The 25,220-nt window shown below is 40.1% G+C and overlaps 5 protein-coding genes across 8 annotated transcripts; 3 read left to right on the forward strand and 2 right to left on the reverse strand.

Annotated features, from left to right (window-relative positions):
• The first annotated feature begins 740 nt into the window (after positions 1-740).
• Positions 741-7,011, forward strand: etfb (electron transfer flavoprotein subunit beta). The gene is made up of 7 exons (XM_029451012.1): positions 741-927; positions 2,760-2,918; positions 3,571-3,729; positions 3,829-3,891; positions 4,790-4,948; positions 5,154-5,368; positions 6,346-7,011. Exons 1-6 carry the CDS (start codon positions 874-876, stop codon positions 5,322-5,324), a joined length of 765 nt encoding a protein of 254 aa, XP_029306872.1. The 5' UTR covers positions 741-873; the 3' UTR covers positions 5,325-5,368; positions 6,346-7,011.
• Positions 7,012-7,990: 979 nt separating this feature from the next.
• On the forward strand, positions 7,991-14,084 carry vsig10l (V-set and immunoglobulin domain containing 10 like). Of its 3 annotated transcripts, none has more exons than XM_029451975.1 (12): positions 7,991-8,073; positions 8,570-8,899; positions 9,718-9,990; positions 10,085-10,351; positions 10,535-10,777; positions 10,892-11,170; positions 12,178-12,270; positions 12,697-12,921; positions 13,011-13,130; positions 13,226-13,266; positions 13,576-13,677; positions 13,762-14,084. In XM_029451975.1, exons 1-12 carry the CDS (start codon positions 8,025-8,027, stop codon positions 13,834-13,836), a joined length of 2,097 nt encoding a protein of 698 aa, XP_029307835.1. In that variant the 5' UTR covers positions 7,991-8,024; the 3' UTR covers positions 13,837-14,084. The 3 variants fall into 3 exon arrangements, with proteins under 3 accessions (XP_029307835.1, XP_029307836.1, XP_029307837.1); XM_029451976.1 differs by having other exon boundaries at positions 13,597-13,677; XM_029451977.1 differs by lacking the exon at positions 7,991-8,073 and adding an exon at positions 8,089-8,294.
• Positions 14,085-15,262: 1,178 nt separating this feature from the next.
• Positions 15,263-16,862, reverse strand: LOC115021781 (uncharacterized). The gene is made up of 3 exons (XM_029452436.1): positions 16,498-16,862; positions 16,222-16,391; positions 15,263-16,119 (listed from the first exon to the last, which is right to left on the reverse strand). The coding sequence occupies exons 1-3, from the start codon at positions 16,826-16,828 to the stop codon at positions 15,688-15,690; spliced, it is 933 nt and encodes a 310-aa protein (XP_029308296.1). The 5' UTR covers positions 16,829-16,862; the 3' UTR covers positions 15,263-15,687.
• Positions 16,863-17,063: 201 nt separating this feature from the next.
• On the forward strand, positions 17,064-23,389 carry lim2.5 (lens intrinsic membrane protein 2.5). Of its 2 annotated transcripts, none has more exons than XM_029452438.1 (6): positions 17,064-17,204; positions 17,430-17,482; positions 21,184-21,396; positions 22,380-22,529; positions 22,763-22,897; positions 23,259-23,389. In XM_029452438.1, coding segments are annotated over exons 1-6 (615 nt in total). In that variant the 5' UTR covers positions 17,064-17,202; the 3' UTR covers positions 23,321-23,389. The 2 variants fall into 2 exon arrangements, with proteins under 2 accessions (XP_029308298.1, XP_029308299.1); XM_029452439.1 differs by lacking the exon at positions 17,064-17,204 and adding an exon at positions 19,504-19,666.
• LOC115021780 (free fatty acid receptor 3) lies at positions 22,857-25,071 on the reverse strand. The gene is made up of 2 exons (XM_029452435.1): positions 24,811-25,071; positions 22,857-24,594 (listed from the first exon to the last, which is right to left on the reverse strand). Exon 2 carries the CDS (start codon positions 24,584-24,586, stop codon positions 23,651-23,653), a length of 936 nt encoding a protein of 311 aa, XP_029308295.1. The 5' UTR covers positions 24,587-24,594; positions 24,811-25,071; the 3' UTR covers positions 22,857-23,650.
• Positions 25,072-25,220: the final 149 nt, after the last annotated feature.

The following is a 25,220-nucleotide window of genomic DNA, read 5'->3' on the forward strand; positions in this document are numbered from 1 at the left end:
TGAACGTATAACCTCACAAAATAACAGCAAGAGAGACACAATTTATTTACTAGGAACTCTTCAGATGGCTAATTAAAATAATGAGGTTGAGAGTACCGATACATTTAAAAACTGAAATATACATATGACATATAGAGCGTATTTAGTGTTTTAAGTAGTCCCACTCTTCACAAGAGCATGTTTTCCCCCATTGTCATGCTGTGTTGCATGCACTTTGCACTTATTTTTTCCAAAAGAAGTTGGCTTTGCAATGTAATTTTCTTTATTCAGAAAACATAAAAGACTTAAGATTCCGATTGAGCTTTGAATATAAATATTTCCCAACAGATTTACTTGGATTTAGTTTTATGTACACAATTTTCATCCAGAGCCTCAAACATAATTGAACAATTAATAAATACATCTTCGCTTGACCTTCATTGCGTCACTCTACCGCCGTGAACTTTACCACACATAAAGCGGAACGTTTCTCCTTCGCACTTTGTTTACGACGCAGATATGAACAGCACTATGTCATGTACCTGTGGTTGGTCGTAATTCCCACAGTTTGAGTAATTTAAACAATTAGACGATAGAAAATGTGCAATAAAAGGGATTTGAGACGGTTCCCCAAACATCCTAATTACGATTTAGTTTTTATTCACTACCTGACTTACTTTTTTTGCTGAATTTAACAACGGCTTCAAGTGCGTCTCATTCAATCAGTGTAGAAAGCGTTGACTAATGTCTGCTTCCCATTGGCTGGAATGGGAGGCGTACTCCTCTGGCGTCACCCTAAAATAAGTCCGACCTCTCCTCCTTGGGTGAAGGTTCACTGCGGTGACACTGTTTCTTTAGCTGTCTCCTACTGCATAGTTAAACATTTCAGCAACAATGTCTGGCCGTGTCCTCGTTGGAGTTAAGCGTGTCATTGACTACGCCGTAAAGGTAATATAATTTTACTGTTTAAACGAGCGTATTAACGTGTTTTAGGTGTTTTTTCCTGTACTCAGTCACTTGACTTTATGTGTTCTGCTAGCTAACGTTAGCCTGCTGACACCAGCTGGCTGTGGCACAAGAGCTAAAGGAACACAACTGTTGACGTATGTTCTAGATAACCTGTCGGTATAATAACACTATAATAATATATATATAGCTCCTTTTAAAAAGAGAGTTTACCAAGTGCTTTGACAGACAAAGCAAATGCAGCATACGAGGCAATATATAACCAAAGAGCAAAACTAAAGTGAGAAAGAATTAAGGTAATCTTAGCATATGAAGACAGACTGTGAAAATACATAGTATGATAAAAACAATTTCAAAAAAACATGTCAAAAAAATAAATAAAGGATTGGGGGTGTTGTCTATTAAAGCCAGTGAGAAGCCATAGCTGTTGGAGGTGAGTGACTTTTGGTTGATGCCAAAAAAGATGGAGTTACAGCTAAACTCATATTGTCACTTTACAGGATGCAGCATGATGAATCCTCTAGATTATTGTCAGCAACGCTGCAATTTATGACTTCTTGCTGGTTACCTGAACCACTGTAAGGTTACTGCATTCAGGTTACATAACCTAATGTATGGCCTCCTTAGAATCAGCTTTTCCCCATTTTAAAGTCTGTTAGACAATGGTGCAATCACACAATCTGTGTAATCTCAATACACTTTCCCCTTTAGCGATGATACTGGCTCCCAGAGATTAAGCATGAAACCATAATATCTGTAAGCAGCTGTTACATGTAACTGCAGGAACTGTCCTGCTTCAGCTGCCCTCAGCAGGATCTGGTCCGTGTCAGAGCTCTGTACTGACACATCTCTGGATCTCTGGTTATCACACAGTATAATACAATAAATCAGGAAAAGTTTCTTTTTGTTAAAAAATACTTTTCTTTATGTCTGATGTTATGTCAGATTGTGTCCTCTAAAATAGCATATCATTTGGGATGTCAATTATTGATTATTTGTGCTCAGCATTATGTTTCAAATACTGATCTGGCTCAATTTTTGAAGGAATAAATATTTTTACTTTTATTCTGCATATGTATGTACAATAAAGTTATAGGATAAAGGTATATCATATGGCCAGAAGTATTTGGACATCCCTTTCCACACTTTGGTTTGATTTTTGTTGGTCACTTAGTTCATTTTCATTGACATCTTAAAGCTACAGCATACAATGCCAATAGACAAACAATATTCAAACGGTATGCATGGAAGACATGACGCATGACAATGCCCCCATGCACAAAGCAATGTCCATAAGAAATTATCTTTCCATAATGTATCTGGCCCTTCACAAAGCCCTGACCTTAACCACTTCAAATGTCTTTGCCATGAATTGGAACGTGAGCTGTTAGATAAGCCTTATCCCCAGACCTCTCTATTGCTCTTGTGACTGAATGGGATCAAATCCCTTCAGCCATATTCCTGTTGCAGCAGGAAGGAAATATCCACATACTTTGTTTGGGTGCCGTATACTTAACGCCCTTTTTCAAGGTAACATGTTTAATACCATCAGGCAAAGCAATAAACGATGCAGATCAAATAACAGAGGAGATGAGAGCTTATCTAAACAACTACAGGGCAACTACAGGGCTCCTGTTTAAACATGCATCACTAAATGTCTTACCCTATTTTACCTTTTTAGACATTGGCATTGTATTCGTGTGCGAGTCTGTGTCATTGTGTCTGACCGTTTGCCCTAGAATCCAGGCTATCTGGATTGTTTGTTATCTGGCACCCCCGTAGTGATTCTGTCCTGCGGTCTTGTTCCTCCTCAGATTCGTGTGAAGCCTGACAACAGTAGCGTGGTGACTGATGGAGTTAAGCACTCAATGAACCCCTTCTGTGAGATCGCTGTGGAGGAGGCGGTCAAGATGAAGGAGAAGAAGTTTATTAAGGAGGTTGTGGTTGTCAGCTGCGGGCCACAGCAGGCACAGGTGGGTGAGATGAGGCCAGACTCTGAACCCTCTGCCTTGTTCGTAAACGTCCTGGAGACGTACAGCGTGGTGTCGCAGGATGCCTACTTCTTTGAAGGAGTTCTTTGTAATGGTTTCATAGGTTTTTGCTGGGCTTCAGCTCTTTCTTTAATAATGTTTTAGTGGAATCATGCTGTAAATAAGTACTGATATAATGTCACAAATGCTGATAAATGATCACTTTTATTTCATTTACTTTGTGTAATCAAGCATTGTAATTATATAATCACGTTTCTGATTTAATGTGTCATTTTCTTATGTTTCAAATATCATTATGAAAATAAGGCTTGTCCAGGCCTGGCCTATATTTACTTATACTTTTTATATTTTATAAATCTCATGTATATAAACTGAGAATAGTTACAACACCCGGTGTCATATATAATCAGCATTTCCTGATCACAATGTAATTAAACAGGGCAAGCTTCAGAAATGAGCCAGCATGAGACAGGAAGTGTTATATACTGATGTAATAAAATGTAGTTATTGTTGCAATAAATATGGATATTCAGTCCTTTTGGGTTTCACAACATTTTAACTGGGGAGCAGCACCATCTAATCGTTCTAATTCCCCCTCAACAAGTAGCCTGACCCGTATTTCTCCCTCACCTAGGAGACCATCCGTACTGCCCTCGCCATGGGAGCAGACCGTGGCATTCATGTGGACGTGACTGGGAAAGACTATGACAACTTGGGACCCCTGCAGGTCTCCAAGATCATGGCTGCTCTGGCCAAGAAGGAGGAAGCTCAACTCGTCATCCTCGGCAAACAGGTAAAAATAGAATCCGATCGCACCTCCTGCTCTCATACTGTGATGAAGTCGTTGTGCACCACTGCTACCTTCATTAAATGACTTGTGGGGCTTTCGTAGGCCATCGACGATGACTGCAATCAGACTGGCCAGATGACAGCAGCGCTACTGGACTGGCCTCAGGTGAGTTCTAACTTATTACAGTTATTCTTAGCCAACCTGTGCCCAATTAAGATCAGCCTGTTATGATCTAAAAACGGTCTGTCTCCCAAGTGATCGCGGTAAATTAGATTACCCCAGTTTCAATTTTTTTTCCGTGAGTATTTCACAAATGTCCCATGTGTGATGCAGCAGTGCTGATATCAGACTATGGCCCTGGACTGACGGCCTGACGGCCTTATCAAAGACAGCGGGGACTAGTTTGAGTCAGTAAGCGCTGCAGTGATCCTGCACAGAGCAGGTCAAAGGCTGCTCGTGCAGCGGAGGTGAAGTTCCACTGGCTGACTTTGTGTACAGTTTTAGTGTGAAGCATTGATTATAATGTAACTCTTATAAACATGTTAACAAGCTCATTTCCAAAGTTACCACTGTTTTTATTTTACTCACTCATTGTTACAGCTGTTACTAATCACCTGATATTTTATAGTCAATGGTTCATTCTTAAAACACATTTACCAGATACTTTACCAGTTATTAGTTACAATGTAAGTGTAGTTACACAGTCCAACCAGCAGATTGACTCTCGCACCATTTTTGTTCGCTCTTTCCATTGGAGGGATAGAAGTGATGAAAATGTTTTCCAGATGGACCGTTTTGACAATAGTTGTTGTTGTTGTTGTTATATTTTTGGGCTTTTCGTGCCTTTATAATAGAGAGAGGTGTATATCGTGAAAGGAGGAGAGAGAGAGAGAAGGGGAGCAACATGCAGCAAATAGCCACGGGTCGGACTCGAATCACGGGCCGCTGTGGCAAGGAATCAGCCTTTTATATATGGGTCGCCTGCGCTACCGGGACGCCCAATAGTTCTTTTTTTATTTGTGTATTTATTTTATGAATTGTATGCTGTATCTTGTTATAACAGGGTACCTTTGCATCAGAGGTGACATTGGAAGGAGACAAGATGAAAGTGGTGAGAGAAATTGATGGTGGCCTGGAAACTATTAAGATCAACACACCGGCTGTGATTACCGCAGACCTTCGACTCAACACCCCCAGATATGCCACCCTGCCCAACATCATGGTAGGTAGCAGGGAACTGTGCTCAGAACCAAGGCATGGATTTGTATTCCGAAAATTAAACTGTAAAAAAAAAAATGGCCAGTTAAGTAAATCTAAACAAAATGTTGATTCTATCCAGCATGGACTGTTCATCATTGTTGGATTGTTTTAAAACAAGTAGTACAGAAACTGTACTTTACACGTGTCCTGTGTTTTCCTACTTTCAGAAAGCCAAGAAGAAGAAGATAGATAAAGTGAAGCCTGCTGACTTAGGGGTGGACATCACGTCACGGTTGGAGGTGTTGCGAGTGGATGAGCCTCCACATAGAGAGGCGGGCGTGAAGTTGGAGACGGTGGCCGACCTGGTGGACAAACTGAAGGAGGCAGGGACGATATAGAGGCTTCAGGGGCGTACGCAGGGAGCGCAGAACTTGGCAGAAGGGTGAGTTTGAATCTACCAATGAAGGACCTGAAACTAGATATTATAACTGATCCCAAAGATTCAGTATCAAACATTTTACAATTATTTGTTAAATCAATTAATTTGTGAATTCTTTTTTTTAGATTGATTGATTTTAATAGTCTGTAAATTGTCAGCAAAAGTGGAAAGCATCCATCACGTGTTCTCAGAGCCCAAAGTGATGTCTTCAAATATCCTGTTTTGTCCAACCAACAGTCGAAATCTCATAAATATCCAATTTACAATCAATTTACAATCATATAGCACTTTAAAAATATAATAATAATAAAGCAGCAAATCATCACATCAGAGAAGCTGGAACCAAAAAATGTAGAAAATGACTTGCACGATGACTTGTTTATTAAAATAGCTTTTTGGGGGGCATGTTATGCTGCCAATAGAGAGATGACAGGAAATGAGGAAGAGTCCATGTATTCTCTAAAACAATGGAGATGCTCGGATTATGAAAATAATTGCAGATTAATTTTCCCTCAATCGATTAATCACTTGTTACAGCTCTGATGTCAGCCAATGATATTAGATGATACATCGACTCTTTTCAGCTTTTGTAGCAACTTAAAATTCCGTAGTTCGGAGGGAAAATCCTTCTTATATATCATAACATTACATGTTTGTAATATTCATGTTTCTGGGTGGACATTAGGCCAAATCAATATTCTTGATAAACCTATATCTACCTCTTGTATTATGACTTGATGCATTTCCAGCTTGTGCATGCAGCAAAGTTACTTCTTGTTTGGAATGATAGAATTATCTGCGCGGAATATTAATGTTGCATCCTTTTATATCACTATCTCTTCGTTGTAAAAACCTAATTAATTGCTTTGACAAAGAATATTTTGTGTCTTGTGGTGACGGAAGCTAAGCTAATAAAAAGATTTAATTGCAAGTCTTGTCTCGAACTACACATCTATCTACATTCTCTTCTCTCCTTGCAGGACTCTCTAATGAATAACTGGACTGTATCGCATAAGCACGACCGGAGGAGCAGTTTATGTATCGCTCTAATCTTTCTGTTTGAGACTGTGACTCCTGAGGCTATGCAGGGAGGTTCTGACAGGAGAGGAGGAGTACTGAGACACACCGTCCTGCAGCAGACCCAGACAACCCCAAAAGGATCATCTTGTCTTTTATGTACATTTTAACTTGAAATGATCTGTATTATAGGCTACTTATCTGTCTTTAGACAAGCAGTCTTTATGCAATAATTGAAACCCAGGAACGTCTAACACTATCAGTCACGCTGCTGTTTGTATAACACTGTACGCTACCAGTACGATGCATTTCACCAACAGTTACTGGACTCTGCTGTTCAATCTTGTGAATCCGTAGTCACACATGTTATGAGGTGCAGTTTTTGTAAATGATATGTAAATATGGACCCAAACATGTTGAGATTATTATGTCCTTCAAGATTAGTATCATGCCTGCTGGTAATTTGTATAGTTTGCGTAATTGTAACTGGGTTTCAAGATTGCGTAGAACGTGTCTCTCAGTATATAGGATGATCATAAATCTGACTTGTACCATAAGCGCCTCAATTCTCTGATTGTACAGAACATTACCATGACAATAAAACAGCCAGTCTTTTTCATAACTAAATACACCTGTGACTGTTCTTTTGGCATTTCCTTTGCTTAACAGGTTAAATGTAGGTAACAGCTTGTGGTGAAAAAAGAAAAATGCTATATTACATTTGGCCACAAAGGAAAGTTTCAGTCTAATACAAAATCCTGCAATATATCCGACTTTCATGTTCAGTTTTTTAGAGGTGTAGATTCAACTGTCATTTTGGAAGCTTGAGTTTGTGCTGCTGTTGAATCTTATTGTGCTATACTGAGGAGGTTTGTCATAATAAACCTGAAATTAAGGTTTAGAAACACAAGCAGCACAAACGACCTCCAAGATGACCATAAACCTTAAAAAATAAATAAATAAACATTGTAACATCTTTGAAATGGTAATAGATGGAGTGATCAATACTAAATGTATTAATGAAATTGTGAAATGCATTTTTAAAAGTTATTAAGTGTTTTTTCATCCTGCTACTATTCAATATAGCAGTTATTAAACACTTGATATGACATCTGGTCTCGCAGACCAAAGCTACGGCCTTTTTCCACTTTGGTTTATTAATTAAATTAAACAGTCATTTGGTGAAACTGATGTGAAAAATGTTAAATTTAAAAACGGCTGCTTGAATTAAATCTCTTAATGTGACGAGAAGCAGGATGAAACAACATTTTATTTTATTTCACAATGTTATGGTTTTATAACATATTATATCTAGCATACTTGTATGCATTTCTAAATGTATTAATTAATATGAAATACTACATGAAGAAAAAAAGTATTGCAGGCAGGGCTTTAGTATTAAACTGCATTAATCTTTGATGTACACATAGAGCAAAACTAATGGATGTACGTATTAAACTGGCAACTGAGTGTAAAAGAGAACATATGCAGAACTTGTTCACTTTCTCACATTGCACAGTGCATAATATACTTACATTTAAATAAGTAAATCACCTTCATGTGCCTTATATAAAGGAGACATTGAAATAATATTGGTTTTTGGCTAAACAGAAATAAAGTCAGAACTTTTATGTGAAATTAGATGAGGGGCGGGGCCTCACGTGCACAATCGAGGCTTTCACTCAGCACAGGTGAGCCACTCACGCGCCCTGCTGACAGCTCCAGCTCGAGACTGTCCAGGACACCGACGACATTTCTTCACTTGTGTTTTCATGTGGTCGGATTTTAACTTTAAAATCAACTTTAAAAAAAAAACAAACGTCCTGTTTTACTAAAAAATGACGTGGCTGGATGAATTTAGGAGATTAAGCGCAGTTTTTCTGGCCATTTTACTTTAGCTTTACTTTTCAAGGTAAGATTAAAACAAAATTCCAGGTTTTAGTTTTCAAGTTTGCTTTTCTAGTTCTGGGACAATTCAAAAGCCTGGCCTTTAGGGTAACACAGGAACATGTGCTTGAATTGTGTTGCTGTTGCTAATGTTCTATTTATTCGTGATTGATGTGAACAGACACATACTAATGTTTACTTGCCACCATTTATTGCATAAACTGTAGCAAGGATTTTGAGCATTAAGAGACGAAGATGATAAATATGTCCTCCGTCTAACTGATCATGTCTTACTGACAGGTGCATACTGTGAACTGGTGGTTTCTCCTGCTGTTCCTGCTCTGGTGAATGCTTTAGTTGGCAGCAATGTGACTCTGGCTGTGTCCTTCAGTGGTGCCCCTGACCCAGCTGTTACCTGGCTCATGAGAGATTTACCCGTGGTCACATGGACTATTACCTCCACTACCCCCCCAGACATAGCCGAAAACAGAAGGAATGTGCTGAGGATTGAGGCAAATGGATCCCTTACTTTTGTAAATGTGACGCTTGGATATGCCAGTAACTACACCATTGAAATGACCAAATCTGGACTGAGAAAATCCTCGACTAATTTCACTCTGGAAGTGTTTGGTGAGAACTCTGATTTTGGAGATGTGCTGTTGTAATGGGGTTTGGACTTATTGACTGCTGAAATCTATATTAACCTGCACTCTCTACACTCTTGACACTTTCTCACATATAGTGTATCTGCTTGTTCCACAGTTTGTATTGCTGTATGCACTATTACAACTAGAGACCATCTTGTGATGATTAATTGAGCCAGGGGCGTAAAGTGGAGGTGGCAATGGCCCCGTCCTCACTTCCTACCTCCCTACTTCTGTCGCCCTCGCTCGGACCACACCCGTCTTCTAATTTAGCCTTCATTTTAATTACACACCTGTTTCGTGACTATATATTTTATGGTTGCAATGATATTGCAGTGACGAGCTGTCCACAGACGCTTACAGTTTACAGTATGTGCTAGTTCCCACCACAGTAGGTGTCTCCAGGACCATACCAACGGTGTGGCTGGTAAAAATGGAAAACTTTAGCTGGCTAGATTGGTAGAACTAGAAGGTGAACTGCCCTGAAAGGTCATGTAAATCCAATATGAGTCAACCCACACACGTGTTGCAACATCTTTAGTATATTTCCTAAATGTGTATACCATCTAATGTATGAAAAATGTATATTTTTGGGCAGCATGGTGGAGAATGACTGCTTCCCCTGAGGATCCAGGTTCAGTCATTTCTGGATTATGCTAGAGCAAACATGTACTGTGGAAATCTTTCAGGCATCCAGACAGTTTCTCAATTGATTATATTTCACATTCAGTCATTTGAAAGTATAACCGTGGAGTACTTCGTCCACCTGTTCCTCCATCCCTTCACCTTTTTGTTCTTTCACAGAAAACATCCAAAATGTGATTCTGAGTGCACAGCCGGATTTTGCCATAGAGGGAGCTGACCGGTTCACCCTGCAGTACAGCATGCTGCAAGGAGTGGTCGTGCAACAGATGTGGTTCTTCAATGACGTGGAGGTAAAATCCAACTCTCACTACTCTGTGGAGGAGAGGAGCCTTGTGATCCTCAGGCCCAACCGAAGCGACACAGGACGGTACACGGTGTTACTGACGAACCCCTTCAACCGTGTGACGACTCCCATTAACGTCACTATGCTGTGTAAGATTGATAAATGTCTTTGTACATCTGTCTCTGTACGTATCCCATCATTTTCTTATAAGTCCCCTCTCTATTCTTTGTGATCTGGTTATAGATGGACCGGATGAGCCCATACTTGAGGCCCGTCCAACTCAGCCTTTCTATTTATCAGGAGACTCTCTTAGCGTCTCCTGCCAGGCTGAGGGGTTCCCACAGCCGACTGCTCAGTGGGTCTTCGGTACTCAGACTCTTCCTGAACACCTCAACGGAGTCTTAAATCTGGCGCATGTACAGACCAATCAAGGAGGCACTTATACGTGCACGCTGCTCAATGAGCGGACTAAAGAGGAGCGTCAAAAGAGCATCATTTTAAAAGTGTACGGTATGTGAAAAGCATGGGATTTATTTAATAGAAAATACTAAAATTAGGCTTTGCCCTAAAGATTCTGTAAATGCATGGCTCTGACTCGACATGCTTGTCTAAATAACGTGTACATATGGACTCAAACGTGATTGAATGCTTGGTTCATTTTAATAATGTCTGATCAATTTTCTCTTTGGACAGAGAAGCCGTCAGGCAACCCGATGTGCTCTGTACAGTCGGTGAATAACGTCGACCTGCAGTACCACTGTTGGTGGCCGGGGGGAACCCCGCAGGCCACGCTTTATTTTCCAGAACTAAGCGACGCCAGCCGAGGAGCAGAGAACTTCAGCCTGACCTTGAACGCCTCAGATAACCTCAATGGGAAAACTGTCACGTGCATGGCAGAGCACCCAGTCGAACAGAATAAGTGCAACGTTACTGCAAGTAAGATTTTAGGTTTTTCCATTGATTATTAAAGCAGAAATAAAACGTTGTGTGAGTGTGTGTGCATTAGGGACTTTGGTAGCCAATCCCAAACAAGAACCTTATCTTCCCCAGGTAGTCCAATACAGTTCCTGCCAGATGTGAGAACCACTGTCTCCTCTGAGGGCGAAATAGTGGTCGCTATCCACTGTGTCAGTAAGGCCTCGCCTCAGGCTGTGGTGTCGTGGTCCAAAGGCAACGGGGGTCTCACCAGAGAGACAACCTACCAGATCAGCAGTGACACCACACAGCTCGAAATTCGTGATTTCAATGTCAACAACTTCCTCCTCCAAAACTACGCTTGCACCTGCCGCAACCCGCTGGGCAGCCAGAGAAGGGACATTCAGTTACGAGGTACAGTGTTGCTCTTCTTGGTTTGTTACCAGATACTCACTCGAGCACTGTTGTAAATACAATTTTGAGGTTCTTGTACTTTACTTGAGTTAATTCATTTTGTGTTCTACTACATTGAATATTGTACTTCCTGTCATCTGTACTACATTTAGCGGATTACTTTGCTTTTGAAGGATTTTATATGCAAATCATTTAAACTAATTTAAGGTGATACATTGTCGTACTGTAGGTTAAACTATTAATATATAAACTACATGAATTTAGCCCCACATGAACAAGCTAACACTAATGCTGTTTGTAAATGAATGAATGAATCAGTAATTTGATGCTGTGAAGGGCCCATTTAAAAGAAAAGGGCTGAAATAGTTCAGAAAATGTATCAAAAAGTCATTTAATAATCAAAAATAACCAACATTGTCTAGTTTCAGCTGTTCAGTTGTATGGATTCCCTGCCTCTCTTTGTCTTATGTGATAATAATCTATATATGTTTGAGTTTTTGACTGTCATAACGAGCATTTTGAATATGTCACCTTGGGCTTTAGTAAACTAAGATGTGCATTGTTCACTACTTTCTGCCATTTTGCTGACCAAACTATGAATAGTTAAATCAAGAAAAGAATCAGCAGATTAATAGATAATAAAAAGGACCTGTTGGCTTCATCCCCACCTTTGAGAATACTTTTGATATTAACTAATATTTTCATGTCTAATACAAAACATTAACAACCTATTTTGACAGTATTGATGGTTCGGTCTCCAACACACGGCACAGGGATTATTTGTGTCATTTTTAAATACTGCTGCCTTCAGCTTCTAATTTGGAGTACATGCAATACCTAGAGTAAAAGAAAACAAAGGGCCCTCAGACAGAGAGCGATAAGGAATACCTGAGATTGCTCTTTCCCCTTTTGAACAAAGCTCTCCAGTCTTGGTATACCCTCACCCTGACCCCCCCTCTTCTGTCCTCTCTTGATCTCCCCCTCGCTCACAATCCCTCTCTTTTCAGGACCGTCGATCTCACATTCCAGTTTGCTCCCCAATCACAACGGGACCATCGTCACGTTGACCTGGGAGGTCCCGCCTACCTCTGTTGTTACAGGTAGAGCAGTAATTAACTCTTTGGAGGGAGATCTGCAAAGCTCCAGGTTGATTTTTTTTATTTATTTCTCACAAGAAAAGCTTTAATCATCACACAGAAACCCAACCTTCTTGTTTTGGTATGTGTACATCTCAGCAGAACTCCACAGTGTTGAAAACAGAAACTCAACATAGAACATAGGGGTGTAAATATTGTGTAATGTGTGAAGCCTCTAGGGGGAAAAAGTACAGGGAAAAGAAAAGCAAATGTCAGTTTTGTGTTCTGTCTCCTTCTCTGTCAGTTTGTATGTACATAATATAACAGCAAGGCTTTCCTAATCAAACAGGCCTGTAACATTGATGACATGTGGCACCACTGTATGCTTTGGTGACTGATCAACATTGATGCTAGTATCATACGACAGAATTACATGTTCTTTCTGCAAAGGGTTTGGCATCCAAATGAAAGGACCGGGCCTCCTGAGCAAAAACCGTAATGGCACCCAAACCAGAGGCAGCGTAAACACATTTCACACCATCCAGCAGAAACCCGGCCCTGTCAGGAGGGCGGACATCTTTGTCCTCGATCCCAACTTGACGTACAGATTTCGGGTCATCCCCAAAGCTCTTATGACAGAAGGAGAGCCATCTGAGGTCCACAGAATTGGTCCAGGTATGGCAAACTGCATTTTTGTATCACACGGTCACACGTGGTGCTACAGTAGTAACGTCATTGCTTACCGTTTGTCCTGGTGGTGCTAGCTGAAGGGTTGAGTGGATCTGCCATCGCCGGCATTGCGGCTGGAATCCCCTGCAGTCTTATCTTCCTAGCCCTGCTGGGCAGCTCCATCTACTTCTGTATCCACTGGAACAAGAACAAAAGTAGGTGCTTGCTTTGCAAAGAAGAGTCTTTAAACATGGTGACATCTGTTCTTAACCTTCTGTGATACATTGTTTCCCCCTCCCTGTGTTTGTAGATCGGCAGACAAGATATCCAGTGTCCAGAGCAGTCGAGAAGGTGAGAACCACTTCACTGGCCAACATAGAAAATGGCAACAGATTAATTGATAGTTACGGTTGATGAGGAGTTTGTAGATTAATATATATTTACCATACTGTCCTTATCATGCGTCAGATAGGCGCTCCTTTGTTTGAACAACTTGCAGTTTGAGGCTGAAGTTTTGTTTTCGTTGCTATTTGTTTTATCCAATGTTAGTCGTTTAGTTTGTTATGTTGTTAGCGAGCCCCTAGCCTAAGACAATGTTCTATCATTATGTGACATAACATAAGGAATTCTGCGTCTGTTGTTTTTGGCTGGTTGTTTTAGCGTCTTTCTCGTCACTCGCAGGCAATAACAACCCAAACGACTCCTCATAACCTGCAGACAGGAGGGCTGAAGGCTCCCCCTGATTACAACAGATCACAGCTGGTAGTCCTTCTAATAAAACATATGTAAGTGGAAGTTTGCTTCTTTTTGTTTTTGTAGTAAATAAACCTGCTTGTTTTCTTTCAGACTCCCTCCGAGAGATCGGTTGCTCTCCCCACATTTGTCCCTCCGCCGCCTGTCAGAGTTGCTACAACTGTCTAAACTAAAATAATTTGCTTTTGATGTGTATATTATATTAATGTTGTACAGCACACTATATTTTTTGTGTTCTATTTTAATGTATGATGTGTTTCTATATTTTAATGAATTCTTTAACTGAAAAAGAATGTCTTGTCTATTTGGGAAATGTGTACCACCTTCCTCGATAATCTGCAATTTTGAACTTGCATCCTTTTTATAACTTTATTTATTCATAATAAATCAAATCATAAGCAATGCCTGTACATTTATTTATCAAGGGAACGGTTTCTTTCCTATTCACTATAATAGCACTTTGAGTTTGTTTACGCAAATGAAAAGTGCGCTTATAAATAAAATGTATTATAACTTTACAACCATACGGTTTTCTTTGCTCACTAAGAATGATTTTGAAACATAATGCAAACTTTAAAGATTCTGCTTCATTATCAATGTAATGCTTCTGCTTTAGGCTTATTATGTTATGGCTGAAAATAACTTCAGAATCAATATTTACTTTATAAAATGTAAAAAATACAAATGAACAGTTCATGTAATTTACATAATCCAACACTTTGTGCTGCAACTTTAACAATGTCCCTGATGAATTATTATTTATGTATATATTTAACACCTATTTAAAATTGTTGTGTGTTTGCATTCTGCCAATAGACTAATTGTTTCAATATTTACTGTATAAATGTGTTTGTGTTTTTAGGTTGTAGCTTTGCTATATATGTAGGGATGAAAATAGATTGTTTAATGTTTCCATATATTGAGTTATTAAAAATAATCTTGTGATTATTCTTTAGTTTAATCCCAGACAGTTACGTGCCTGCAGGACTACACATGACATGGTTAGGAAAAGTGTTCCTGTTTTATGTTGTAATAAATTACAAATGCAACTAAATGTTAAGAATGTGAAACATGTTTACACTTTAAAGGCATTGAAATGTCAAGCTGAGTAAAGTAATTATAGGATGATGATGAGTGATAATGGTGAGACACAGCACAGTGTACTGTGTCCCACCATCACATCCCATCATTCTCTTTTATTTGCTTGCACTTTGATCAGCTTCCCTTCAGTTTCCAGTGATGTGGTGGTTGCAGAGTTAGGTACCTGACTTGACAGGGTCACCCCTTGTTCTTTGGCATCTGTATTCTGAGCTACTTCTCTCTACGACCCCTATTTATCGTCAGCAGCACACTGCCGCACTGCAAAGAAGGCCTTTAGAGGTAGAGCTGAACTGCTCGACAGCGCCCCCTGTAGTAACTGACCCTCGATGACCACTAATAAAACAGCCCTGCACAGAGGAAAGAAATAATGATTTATAATTTTGGACCAGGTAGTCTCAGGTAGCTACTAGTTTGCAAAGTATAGTAATCTAAGTGCATACAAGTAAATTCTCTTATTTAAAAAAAAAAAAAAAAAAGTCTTAAAATCCAAAGATGTCTTAAAAAAAACATTTTTATTTTATCCCCCTTTTACATTCTTCATGGAGGAGACACCACATGACAATTCAAGCAACTGAAATATTGCGTTGACACTACACAACACGTCCACATTCACTCACCAAGGTAATCACGCATACATTACAAATGTACATTCACTTGGCGACATGGAAGGAAATACAAAAATAACTGAATAATACAGAAAAAGAATATAAACTCAGGAGACTTCTGAGATGAGATGCTCCTGCCCTTCACCTCCTCCCTCCTCTCCCTCTCCTTTTGGAGGCACAGCGGAGAGGATCATGGAAAGGTGGCAGGCTATAAAAACCTGCGGATGTTTCCTGATGCTGTTAAATGTTTGTCTGCACCATTTGTGATCATTGCAGTAAAACGTTTCGAATTTGAATTCTGATGCACAAAATGTCAATTTTCAATCTTAAAATAGCTAATCGTCTCATCGGCGTCACTGTCTTCCTCCATCACCTCGGACAGGATGTGGTTCATGGCTGACCTCACCTTCTTGAACTTCCGCTTGGACATGGTTACCAGGCTGTCACGTACGTAGTTGGCGAAGACGCTACGCTGGGTGACCGGCTGCTGGTGTTCCCGTCTGGCCTGCAGGTCTTTGAGGGCTGCACCAGACTCATCAACGCACTGCTGGAGGGATGACAGGAGAGCCTCGTCATCATCCTGCGCCTTCGCCCGCTTGCCCATTCCCTTATGGGGAACTGAGGTGGAGGTGGAGGTGGAGGTGGAGGCAGAGGGCATGGCATCAGGAGACAGGAGCTGCAGATCTGCACACGCAGCTTCAGCAGCGTCTAGGTCACCGGGATGTTCATCACTGGCAGCTTTGATCTGCAAAGACGAAATAATACAAAGAATATATATGAATGCAAATTATAGTCATTAAAAGAATGAGGTCACAACATTTTTTTTCATTTTTGGGGCAATACTTACACTTTTGTAGGGCTCAGGCCTGTGACGGACAACAGACTTCAGGAAGACAAACTTATCCTTGATCCACTGCTCCCTCTCTGTCAGCTCAGATGCCCCATCCCCACTCTTGTTTTTATGGAGACGTGTGTTCGTATCCCTCAGGGATTTGAACCAGCCCTGAAGATGGAAATCTGAAAATACAAAATAATATTGATATTAGTCTAATGAAATTATTATTTGTTAATGATAAACGTCAACAACATAATATAATCAAAAAACATGGACTTCTTTTCTTACCAGGTTTTTCCATGAGAATGCCCTGGTCATGCCACAGCTTGCCCTTCTTGTGCACCCTCCTGTAGTCGCTCCTTTTGCGGTCCCAGATTATGGGATTCTCCGTGAGGAACTCCAGCATGATCTCTTCGTGGGCGACAGACAAGGAGAAATCTGCCTTCTTTGCCCTCTTCCTCTTTGTCTGCTCCTGGGGCTGCACAGATGAGTTGGAGGCGGCAGAAGACTCACGGGAGCCACGTGCGCCATGATGAAAAGGAGATCGCGCAGAAGTCACAGATCGAGGAGACGTAGAGACATGGCGGCCGGCATGGTAGGCAAGTGTGCGCTTCAGCATGTCCCAATGACGGTGGTTATAAGTTTGATATCAGTGTATATATACGCTATCAATAGGTTTACTCAATGGATGCATTACGTGTTCCTAGCGTTTGGCGTGTTCGGCGTATCGGCTGCGTCCTTCAAACGATCACGTGAACGTGAGCTGCAGCATTTGTAAACCGATTACGTCACAGCGGCCGCGACAGATGTGTCCCATTTCGGCGACTCCCTTACAATGCAGTCTTCTTTTTGCCGGATTTGCAGGATACATCTGATGTATCCTTCACGGCCTCAGGTATCCCAGGATTCATTGCGTGCCCAGATAACTTTTTTTTCCCGATGAGAAATGGCGTCCCTTAACGCAGCATTTACGGCCAATGGATATACTTTTAAATGTAAGTATTGGGTTTCAACTCTTCACATGTTATCAGATCAAAGGACCTTAAAACATATAACTTTCGCTAAAATGACAGTTGCATATCACTTAAAAAGTCCAGTGCAATCGTTCGGATTGATCATACATATGTTATTATTTATAATGTGTACTTATTTTGCAACTTAATCTGTTTTTGTTTAGTGGTGTATAGCTAAACTTGTTCTAACATTTTGTTTTGTTTTAGGGAGGAGAGAAGAGAGGATGGACGGACTACCCTCTGCTGGAGACAAATTAAATGTAAATTAATTTAAATAAATAATATATATAATGATGAATATATTGTGTATTTAATTTACATGAACTATAAATTAAAATGAATGAAACGTAATTGATTTCAAGGTTCTAGAAGGATTTCTTTTTGTACATATAATTTATTAATTTAGAAAAGGGATTATTTAATTTAGAAAACAACCTATCGATGAATGGAAATGAATGATCCAACAAAGAAAATGATTGAATAATTATCATAAACAGAAAAATATTATAAAACAATATAGTATATACAGATAAAGTTTGCTGCTGGACTTGGATGGGCTGCCATAATAAAGCCCCTGGTGTCCCCTGATGCATTATCTGGGGTGGTTTCCAGAGTGTGTATGAGATGAGCTGCTAGTGAGGAAGTGTCATGATTAAATTAAGAAGGGCTTGTGCTAAAGCAGATGAAGTCTGTCTACAACAGAAATGGGTTGCAAGATCATTTACCAGAGTTACACGTTTGTGATGTCCTGCAATTACAATTACTTTTCAGTTTCCACCATTACTACAATCTCTACATCTCTGTGGACAAAACAGTGGTTCTGTTTAATTCAAATGTGTTATTAGCATGTGCCACTGATGGTAAATAACCAGCCACCCACTTCCTGTGGAGCAATATGAAGAGTGGACTTCTCACACCTCTTAAACAAAGCGCACTTCATATTCACTATATGAGAACGCAGTAAAAACATGTCACACTGCTCATCAGTCAACTCCCTGGGCAGGGCCAGCAGTGCAGAGTGTGAATACTCTCTAAGTGAGTTTCTAAGATTTTATCTAATGTCATTACCGGTTTCCAAATTCAAATACAGAGCCAAATGATTATTCAGCACGTGTTAGTGTCCTAACCAACAAGCCAGCAATTGAGCCTAAGTGTAGCTTTTTATTGGATGTCAGATGGACAAATCCAAAATCATACAAAACAAAACATATTTGATAACACAGCTTATAAGTTTTATATATAGTTATACTATATTTGTTGCATTTATGAAATTATAGAATGACAATAAAGGAAACTGTTGCGATCATCATTTTTTTTGGTCAAAGCTACAGGGAGCCACTACAGAGATGTTAAAGAGCCGCAGGTTGCAGACCCCTGTCCTAGATGCTGATGGAAGTCAATAAAGGTCATAAAGTACCTAATGACAATTTTAATGGAACATTTGAATTAATAATTTATTCACCGGTAATGCAAACTAAACACCCTAAAAGCTATGTGCAGTTTAAAGACTGTGATGCTTTTGTTTTAGTTTTGCAAAGTATTGAAAGAATATTGAAATAGGCTTTTTTCTTTCCTGCATCGACCGTGGAAATAAGCCTGCTACCTTGTGTTTTTATATTTTACAATATGTGTGTTTCAGGCAGGATATGCTTAGTGTATTGTCAAATAAATCGAATGACTTAGGCAGTTAATTACACGAGATGGAATCACTGCTCGGGGGTCCCCAGATGGCATATCCCTGAATATGAATACAGACCATTTGACATGTAATTAGCTGTGCTCATATTACTTAAACCTTAAGTAAGCCACCCATTGTTGCAGCCGTTAATGTTTTTACAAAGTGTGCAAGCTATGTGAATTATATTCACTATGTCAGTGTTTCCAAAATGTCATTACATATTCAGAGTGAACATGTGAAGCGCACTCTGCATTTAGTGTGTGGGTTTTTTAAGCAGCTCTTTGGTCATGTAAGCGTATATGTGTCCCCATAACCACACCCCAGTCACACTGAAAGAAAGTGTGCGCTTCAGCATGTTCCATTGACCACAGCAGTACTGCAAGCCTTTGCACATCCACAGTTCCAGAATGCCTAATAGAACAACAGACATGGACTGTAGTGCAGCGATCTCGCATCCCAGACCCTCCCCCCTCCCCCATCACCATCACCCCTCCCCTCTCCCCTGACCCCCCAAAATACTCCCATGTAGTTCAGTGTGAAAGAGTCACGTGGCCTTTGGCCCATCAGCTCAAGTGCATTTGTTCTGTGTTGATTGTTTTAAAGGATTTTGCCTCCATCAACAGAAAAGTGGAGGGGATAACTTTTTGGAATTCAGCCTAGGGCTTCCTCTTTGACGTTTCGCTCACTCCTGGCTTGCACTCTCTCTCACTCTTTCCCTGAGGAAAGGCTGCTGCTTAAGAGGGTAGATTTATCCTAAGGAATTCAGGTAAGATGATGTTGGGTCATTTGTTTCTGGTGCCACTTAGATGGGGAGTAAAAATAATAAAGCAGAATGCATATTATGACATGCTAACCAATAAGTGTGTGTCGCACAGGTGGACCTAGACGGCCTTCCTCATGTGATAGAAGCGTTCAGGACTTTAGCTCGCATCATTTACATGCAATGTGTTCTTTATGTATAAATGTGTGCTACATAGATTGTTTTTACACATTTCTCAAGATTTCATGCCGAACTTTCTACCCATGCCGATTCCTGTGATATGTAGAGAAACATCTAAGGTGTTCAGAAGCCCCACAACAGTGGATGATGTTTGTTTTCTCTCATAGCTTAGAGGAAAAATGGACGCGTTTGGCACAGATGTTCTGCTGTGAAATGCTGATTTCTTTGGCTAGTTCATATTAATTTGTTGTTGTCATACTTAAAAAAAAGCAGATTATAGCTCATTCAGTCTGTGCCACTACATAGGGGGAAAGGGTTTAACCTGTTATAATAAGAATTTCTTTGAGGAGTTGGACTAATTAACCAAAAATAATCCCATTTGTTTGTGTTAAACTACTATCATTATTCTCATTTTAAAACCTTGTTCAATATGTAATTAAAGGCTTCATCTGTATCAGCCAAAACCGTCTGTCACAGCATCATGTGTTCTTAGGCTATTTTCAAATTTGGCTTTCATGTGTTTGGACTAGGAAATGTGTGTAGTCTTGTTTAACTGCAGTAATTGAGTATAAAAATGTGTTTAAACAGACAGAGAGAGAGAGAGCACATGTTGCCATTGGATGATTGTATTGTGGTTGGTATGATAACTCCATCCAGGCCAGCAGCTCTCCGTTCTGTGCTTTGCTAACTGCGTAGTCAAGACAAATTGATATGCAAGCATAGATTAGCTCTAACATCCTCATGTATCTTCGGGCAGCATCGTCCTTGAATGAGGAACTGCAAATGTTGCTGCAAGAAGACCAGTGTGTAGAACTCATGTGACAAATATAACTGAATTGATAACACATTTCTATAACCTATTTCTAAGAGTGTAACAAAAAGGAGTCACATCTGTCCTTGAGGAAATGCAGTGGTATACATTTAACACTGTTGCCAGGAAGTGAAGCAATAGTTAGAGTAGATAGTGTACGATAGGAGGGGTGTTTTTTTTTTAAGCCCTCAGTCCGGCAGGGTACATCTAAACAGAAAATGTAAATGTATGGCTTCCCATCATTAGATACTTTAATCATGATTCCCTAACTGTAGCTCAGCCCCCATTTTCACCTGTGGTGATGTTGGCCCATATCACAGCAGACTGACTGCATTTGGTAGCTTCTAGTGGTGTAGGCTACTGTGTGTTCCTGACTCTGCATCCACTCCTTCAGGCCATTCCTGTCTCCTTAATACATTTCCTGCTGAATAAGCACTGAAACTAAAGCTACAAACTCTGTTCTATAAAATGACTGACTGCATTATTGCAAATTGACTTGACTGACACCCATCTTCTTTTTCTTTTTGCACAGTGCATAAAGCCTTAGCCACAGTCATAGTGTCACTCATGATGCACAGCTTCATGGGAGGGGGCCTATTTTGTGCCATCGTGGGGAACATCCTGTTGGTGGTCTCCACAGCCACAGACTACTGGATGCAGTACCGTCTGTCCGGCAGCTTTGCCCATCAGGGCCTGTGGAGGTACTGCATGTCTGGCAAGTGTTACATGCAGACTGACAGCATTGGTAAGTGGGAAAATAACTTCTTCTGTCTCCCTGAGTCAATAGGTAACTTTTCCTGAGGTGACCTTCATAGGATGAGAAGTGCATACAGGCAGATGAGAACAACAGCAACAATGGTGGAAAAAATATTTGCATCTTTCACAGGCTGTGTTTAGCCCTATTGTTGCTTTGAGCTAAATGCTAATGTCAGCATGCTAACATAGTTACAATGACAATGCTAACATGCTGATGCTAAGCAGGTGTACATTTTACCAACTCATTAGCGTGCTAAAATGAGCTAATTATAACTTGCTGAGATATTTAAGTCTCGGCCAAAGTGGTGGAACTGATCAACTGACTGACATTGCCTTTCTTTGAGACACATGTGTGGCTAAAAATATAAATACTGCAATAAAAAAGTACTCAAATAAAAGTAAAAGCATCTTACTGAAGTAAAATGGATAAAATACACTGTGATTCCTGATTTAGAAGTTTTTAAGTATTGTGTTAAACTGTAAGTAGCATTTTAACATTTCAAAGGCAACTACATTTGGCAGCTTGCCTACATGGAAAGAAGCATACTTTTTATAAATGTAAAATCCTATTGACACCGTAACTGCTGCTGCCGGATAAACAGTAGTGGTGTAAAGTTTCAAATAAGTACGAATAAAATTTCAAAATGAATTAAAATCACAAAAATGAAATTAGACAACGAACCAGGATCTCACGGTTGTACTTCAAACTGTTCTTTGATATTTGACTGTACAGTACATTTCACATTATACTGTATGCAAACCTTCACTGTTTTATGACCCCCTGCCTTCAAACAGTATGAAAGCGTTAAAAGTTATGTGGAATAAAATATTTGATGTTTAACGGGTCCGTTCATAGATTCATTTCAACAGACTTTTTGGTATGAAACTGTTCATATCAAATGGAAGGTTTATAATGTTATATTTATCTTCCTGCACATAGTATCTTCTCTCTTTTGTTTTACTTCTCCTCAGCCTACTGGAACGCCACTCGTGCTTTCATGATCCTCTCTGCCATGTCATGCTTTGCTGGCATCATCGCAGGAATCCTCTCGTTTGCCCACTTCTCGGCCTTTGAGAGGTTCAACCGCTCATTTGCTGCTGGGATCATGTTCTTTGTTTCAAGTGAGTCATGGATACAGTAACCAAATAATGTCATATTAATAGTGTTTTATAACACATCTGCCATGAATGATGTTTATTATTTGGTGAATTTGCATATCATGTCTCAGACAAAGCTCACTAGGCCTGCCATAGAAACTCTGTAGCAGATTCATCTGGACGACTTCCAACTGCGATGTCCTTTATTATCACGGATATTCATTTTAATATGCGTTACTCTCTGCCCACTCTGCCAGCTCTCTTTGTTCTGCTTGCAATGGCCATTTACACCGGAGTGACTGTGAACTTCCTGGGCAAGCGCTTTGGTGACTGGCGCTTCTCTTGGTCCTACATACTAGGCTGGGTGGCACTGCTCATGACCTTCTTTGCAGGTTTGTTCAAATAAAAGAGTGCAGTAGCGTCTGCTGTAATTACTTCATGCTAACAGCAACATCTTGTTTGAGCTCTTATATGAATATTACACAGTTATTGTAAACAGAGGAAAACAGTTCATATATTTGCTTGACATTTTATTTACAGAAAGTCTTTGGTTAGTACAGTCTCATCAGCTTTGCACTAATGCCCACTTTGCATTTCCAATCTCATACATCAGTAACATTTATTCACACCAGAAGATTAAAAAAATATGTCTTGCCATCAAATAATTGTTTGTTATTATGCCATTCACTTGTACTTGACGTGTCTGTATAGAAATGGCCTTTGTGGTAATACGACCTATGTTTTGTTTTGCAGGTATATTCTACATGTGTGCCTACAGAATGCATGAGTGCAGAAGAGTGGCTGGCCCACGTTAAAGTAAAGAGGAAATAACGTGTCAAGGGTGCAAAGGATATCAATTCCTGTTCAAAAATAGAGAATTTACTGTAAAATAATAAAATTTGGAATTTTGCATATGCACCAAACATGCCTTGTGGTTCTGTCATAAAATTGTTTGGCATGGAAAGCAGCTCAGTCCCTTTGAGCAGGATTGATCACCTGTAACAACATATTTTGTTACCTATTAACCAGCAACACCTAGATGTCAGACATTGTTTTATAAATGAACTGAACTATTAAAGCAATCTATACAGCGTATTACATTCTGATATAATGTCTATAATATAGAAAGCGATATAACATTAAAGCTAGATACGTTGTAAAGAGTGTATTTCGCTAGAGCTTGGCTGCCTTTGCAATTCTAAAACCGTGGGTAGGACATGCTTCCTGAAAATTGACTTCTTACTATTGCAGTGGAAAGTGGAGGAGGAAAAGTAGAAGATGATGGGATCAACACAGGTGTTGAAGGTGCTAAGCAGCAGTGTGTAGTACCTCCATTTTAGGTTCGTACCCTGGAAGTAACCCAGTACATGAGTAAAGTTGTATGGCATCACACAAATGAGAAACACAGCCAGAGTCCCCAAGGCCATGCCGATGGCTTTCTTCTTCTGCATCCGGGATATCCTCGGGCGGCTGTACAGGATCAAGATGCAGCGCAAGTAGCAGTAAACACAAATTAGAAGAGGTACAAGGCAGAGCACGATGAAAAACTCCAAACGTACTGGGAGGATGATCGCCAACTGCTTCTCAGAAAAGTCATCGTAGCAGACGGTAACATTTTTGACTGACAGTAATGGGTGGTGCTGGATGATGAAAGTAATGGTGCAGTGCGCTGTTGTAATCAGCCAAATAACAGCACTGATGATTATTGCGTACACAGGTTTCTGCAGCTTATGATAGGCGATGGGGAAAGCTACCCCAATGTAGCGCACCACACTGACCGCCATCAGCAGCAAGGAGCTGGTGTAGATTGTGGAGAAGAAGGTGAAGGTGGTGATGGAGCACAGGAAGCTGGGCAATAGCCATTTCATGTCTGACGCTGCCTCATGCATCTTGAGAGGAAGGGTGATTAAAAAGAGAAGGTCCGAGACAGTCAGATTGAGAAGCAGGATGTCTACTGGAAGTGGCCTGGAGTGGATCTTAACACTGAAGGCGTAGAGAGCCAGGAGGTTGGCTGGCAGGCCTACGAGGAAGGAAATGATGTAAACAGAGAGAATGATCTCATTCCACACCACTGACTCCATTATTAACCCTAAACCAAAGAGAGTAAACAAACACCAATCAGAATTTATAAAGTAACAGACAGGTGGTTAGAAATGACAGATAATTTGCAAGATTAGTAAATCCAAATAAGAAACATTCAGCGTGTTTCTGATACATAATGAACAGATGAACCTTTTAATCTTAAAGGGATAGTTTGGATGTTTTGAAGTGGGGTTGTGTGAGGTACTTATTCATAGTGTATTACCTGTACTAGATGGCGGTTGACAAGCCCCCAGCTGAGTAGAGTGGAATACGGGAACGGGAGATAAGCAACGTAATGCGGATGGGGGAAGCAGCAAATTATTTTAACCAACTAAAGACAGCCAAGCTATAAAAACATAGTATATTTTAAGTCCATGCAATATTTAGAATATGTCCACCTCTTTACTGCCAATGGGGAAATAAAACCACTGCATCTGTCTGTGCCTTCTTTTCAAAGCCACCAGACTCCTTTGACAAAAACAGTAATTGTACGTTGCAGAACACAGAAGTTGTTACTAAACCTTTAAACCACAGTTTTCGTCAAAGGAGTCTGGTGGCTTTAAAGACAGCATAGATAACAGCAGCTCATACAACCCCTCAAGACTCCGCGATCACAGGACGATTCCAAAACAA

The sequence above is a fragment of the Cottoperca gobio genome, chromosome 16 (assembly GCF_900634415.1).
Source record: "Cottoperca gobio chromosome 16, fCotGob3.1, whole genome shotgun sequence".
Taxonomy (NCBI): Eukaryota; Metazoa; Chordata; class Actinopteri; order Perciformes; family Bovichtidae; genus Cottoperca; species Cottoperca gobio.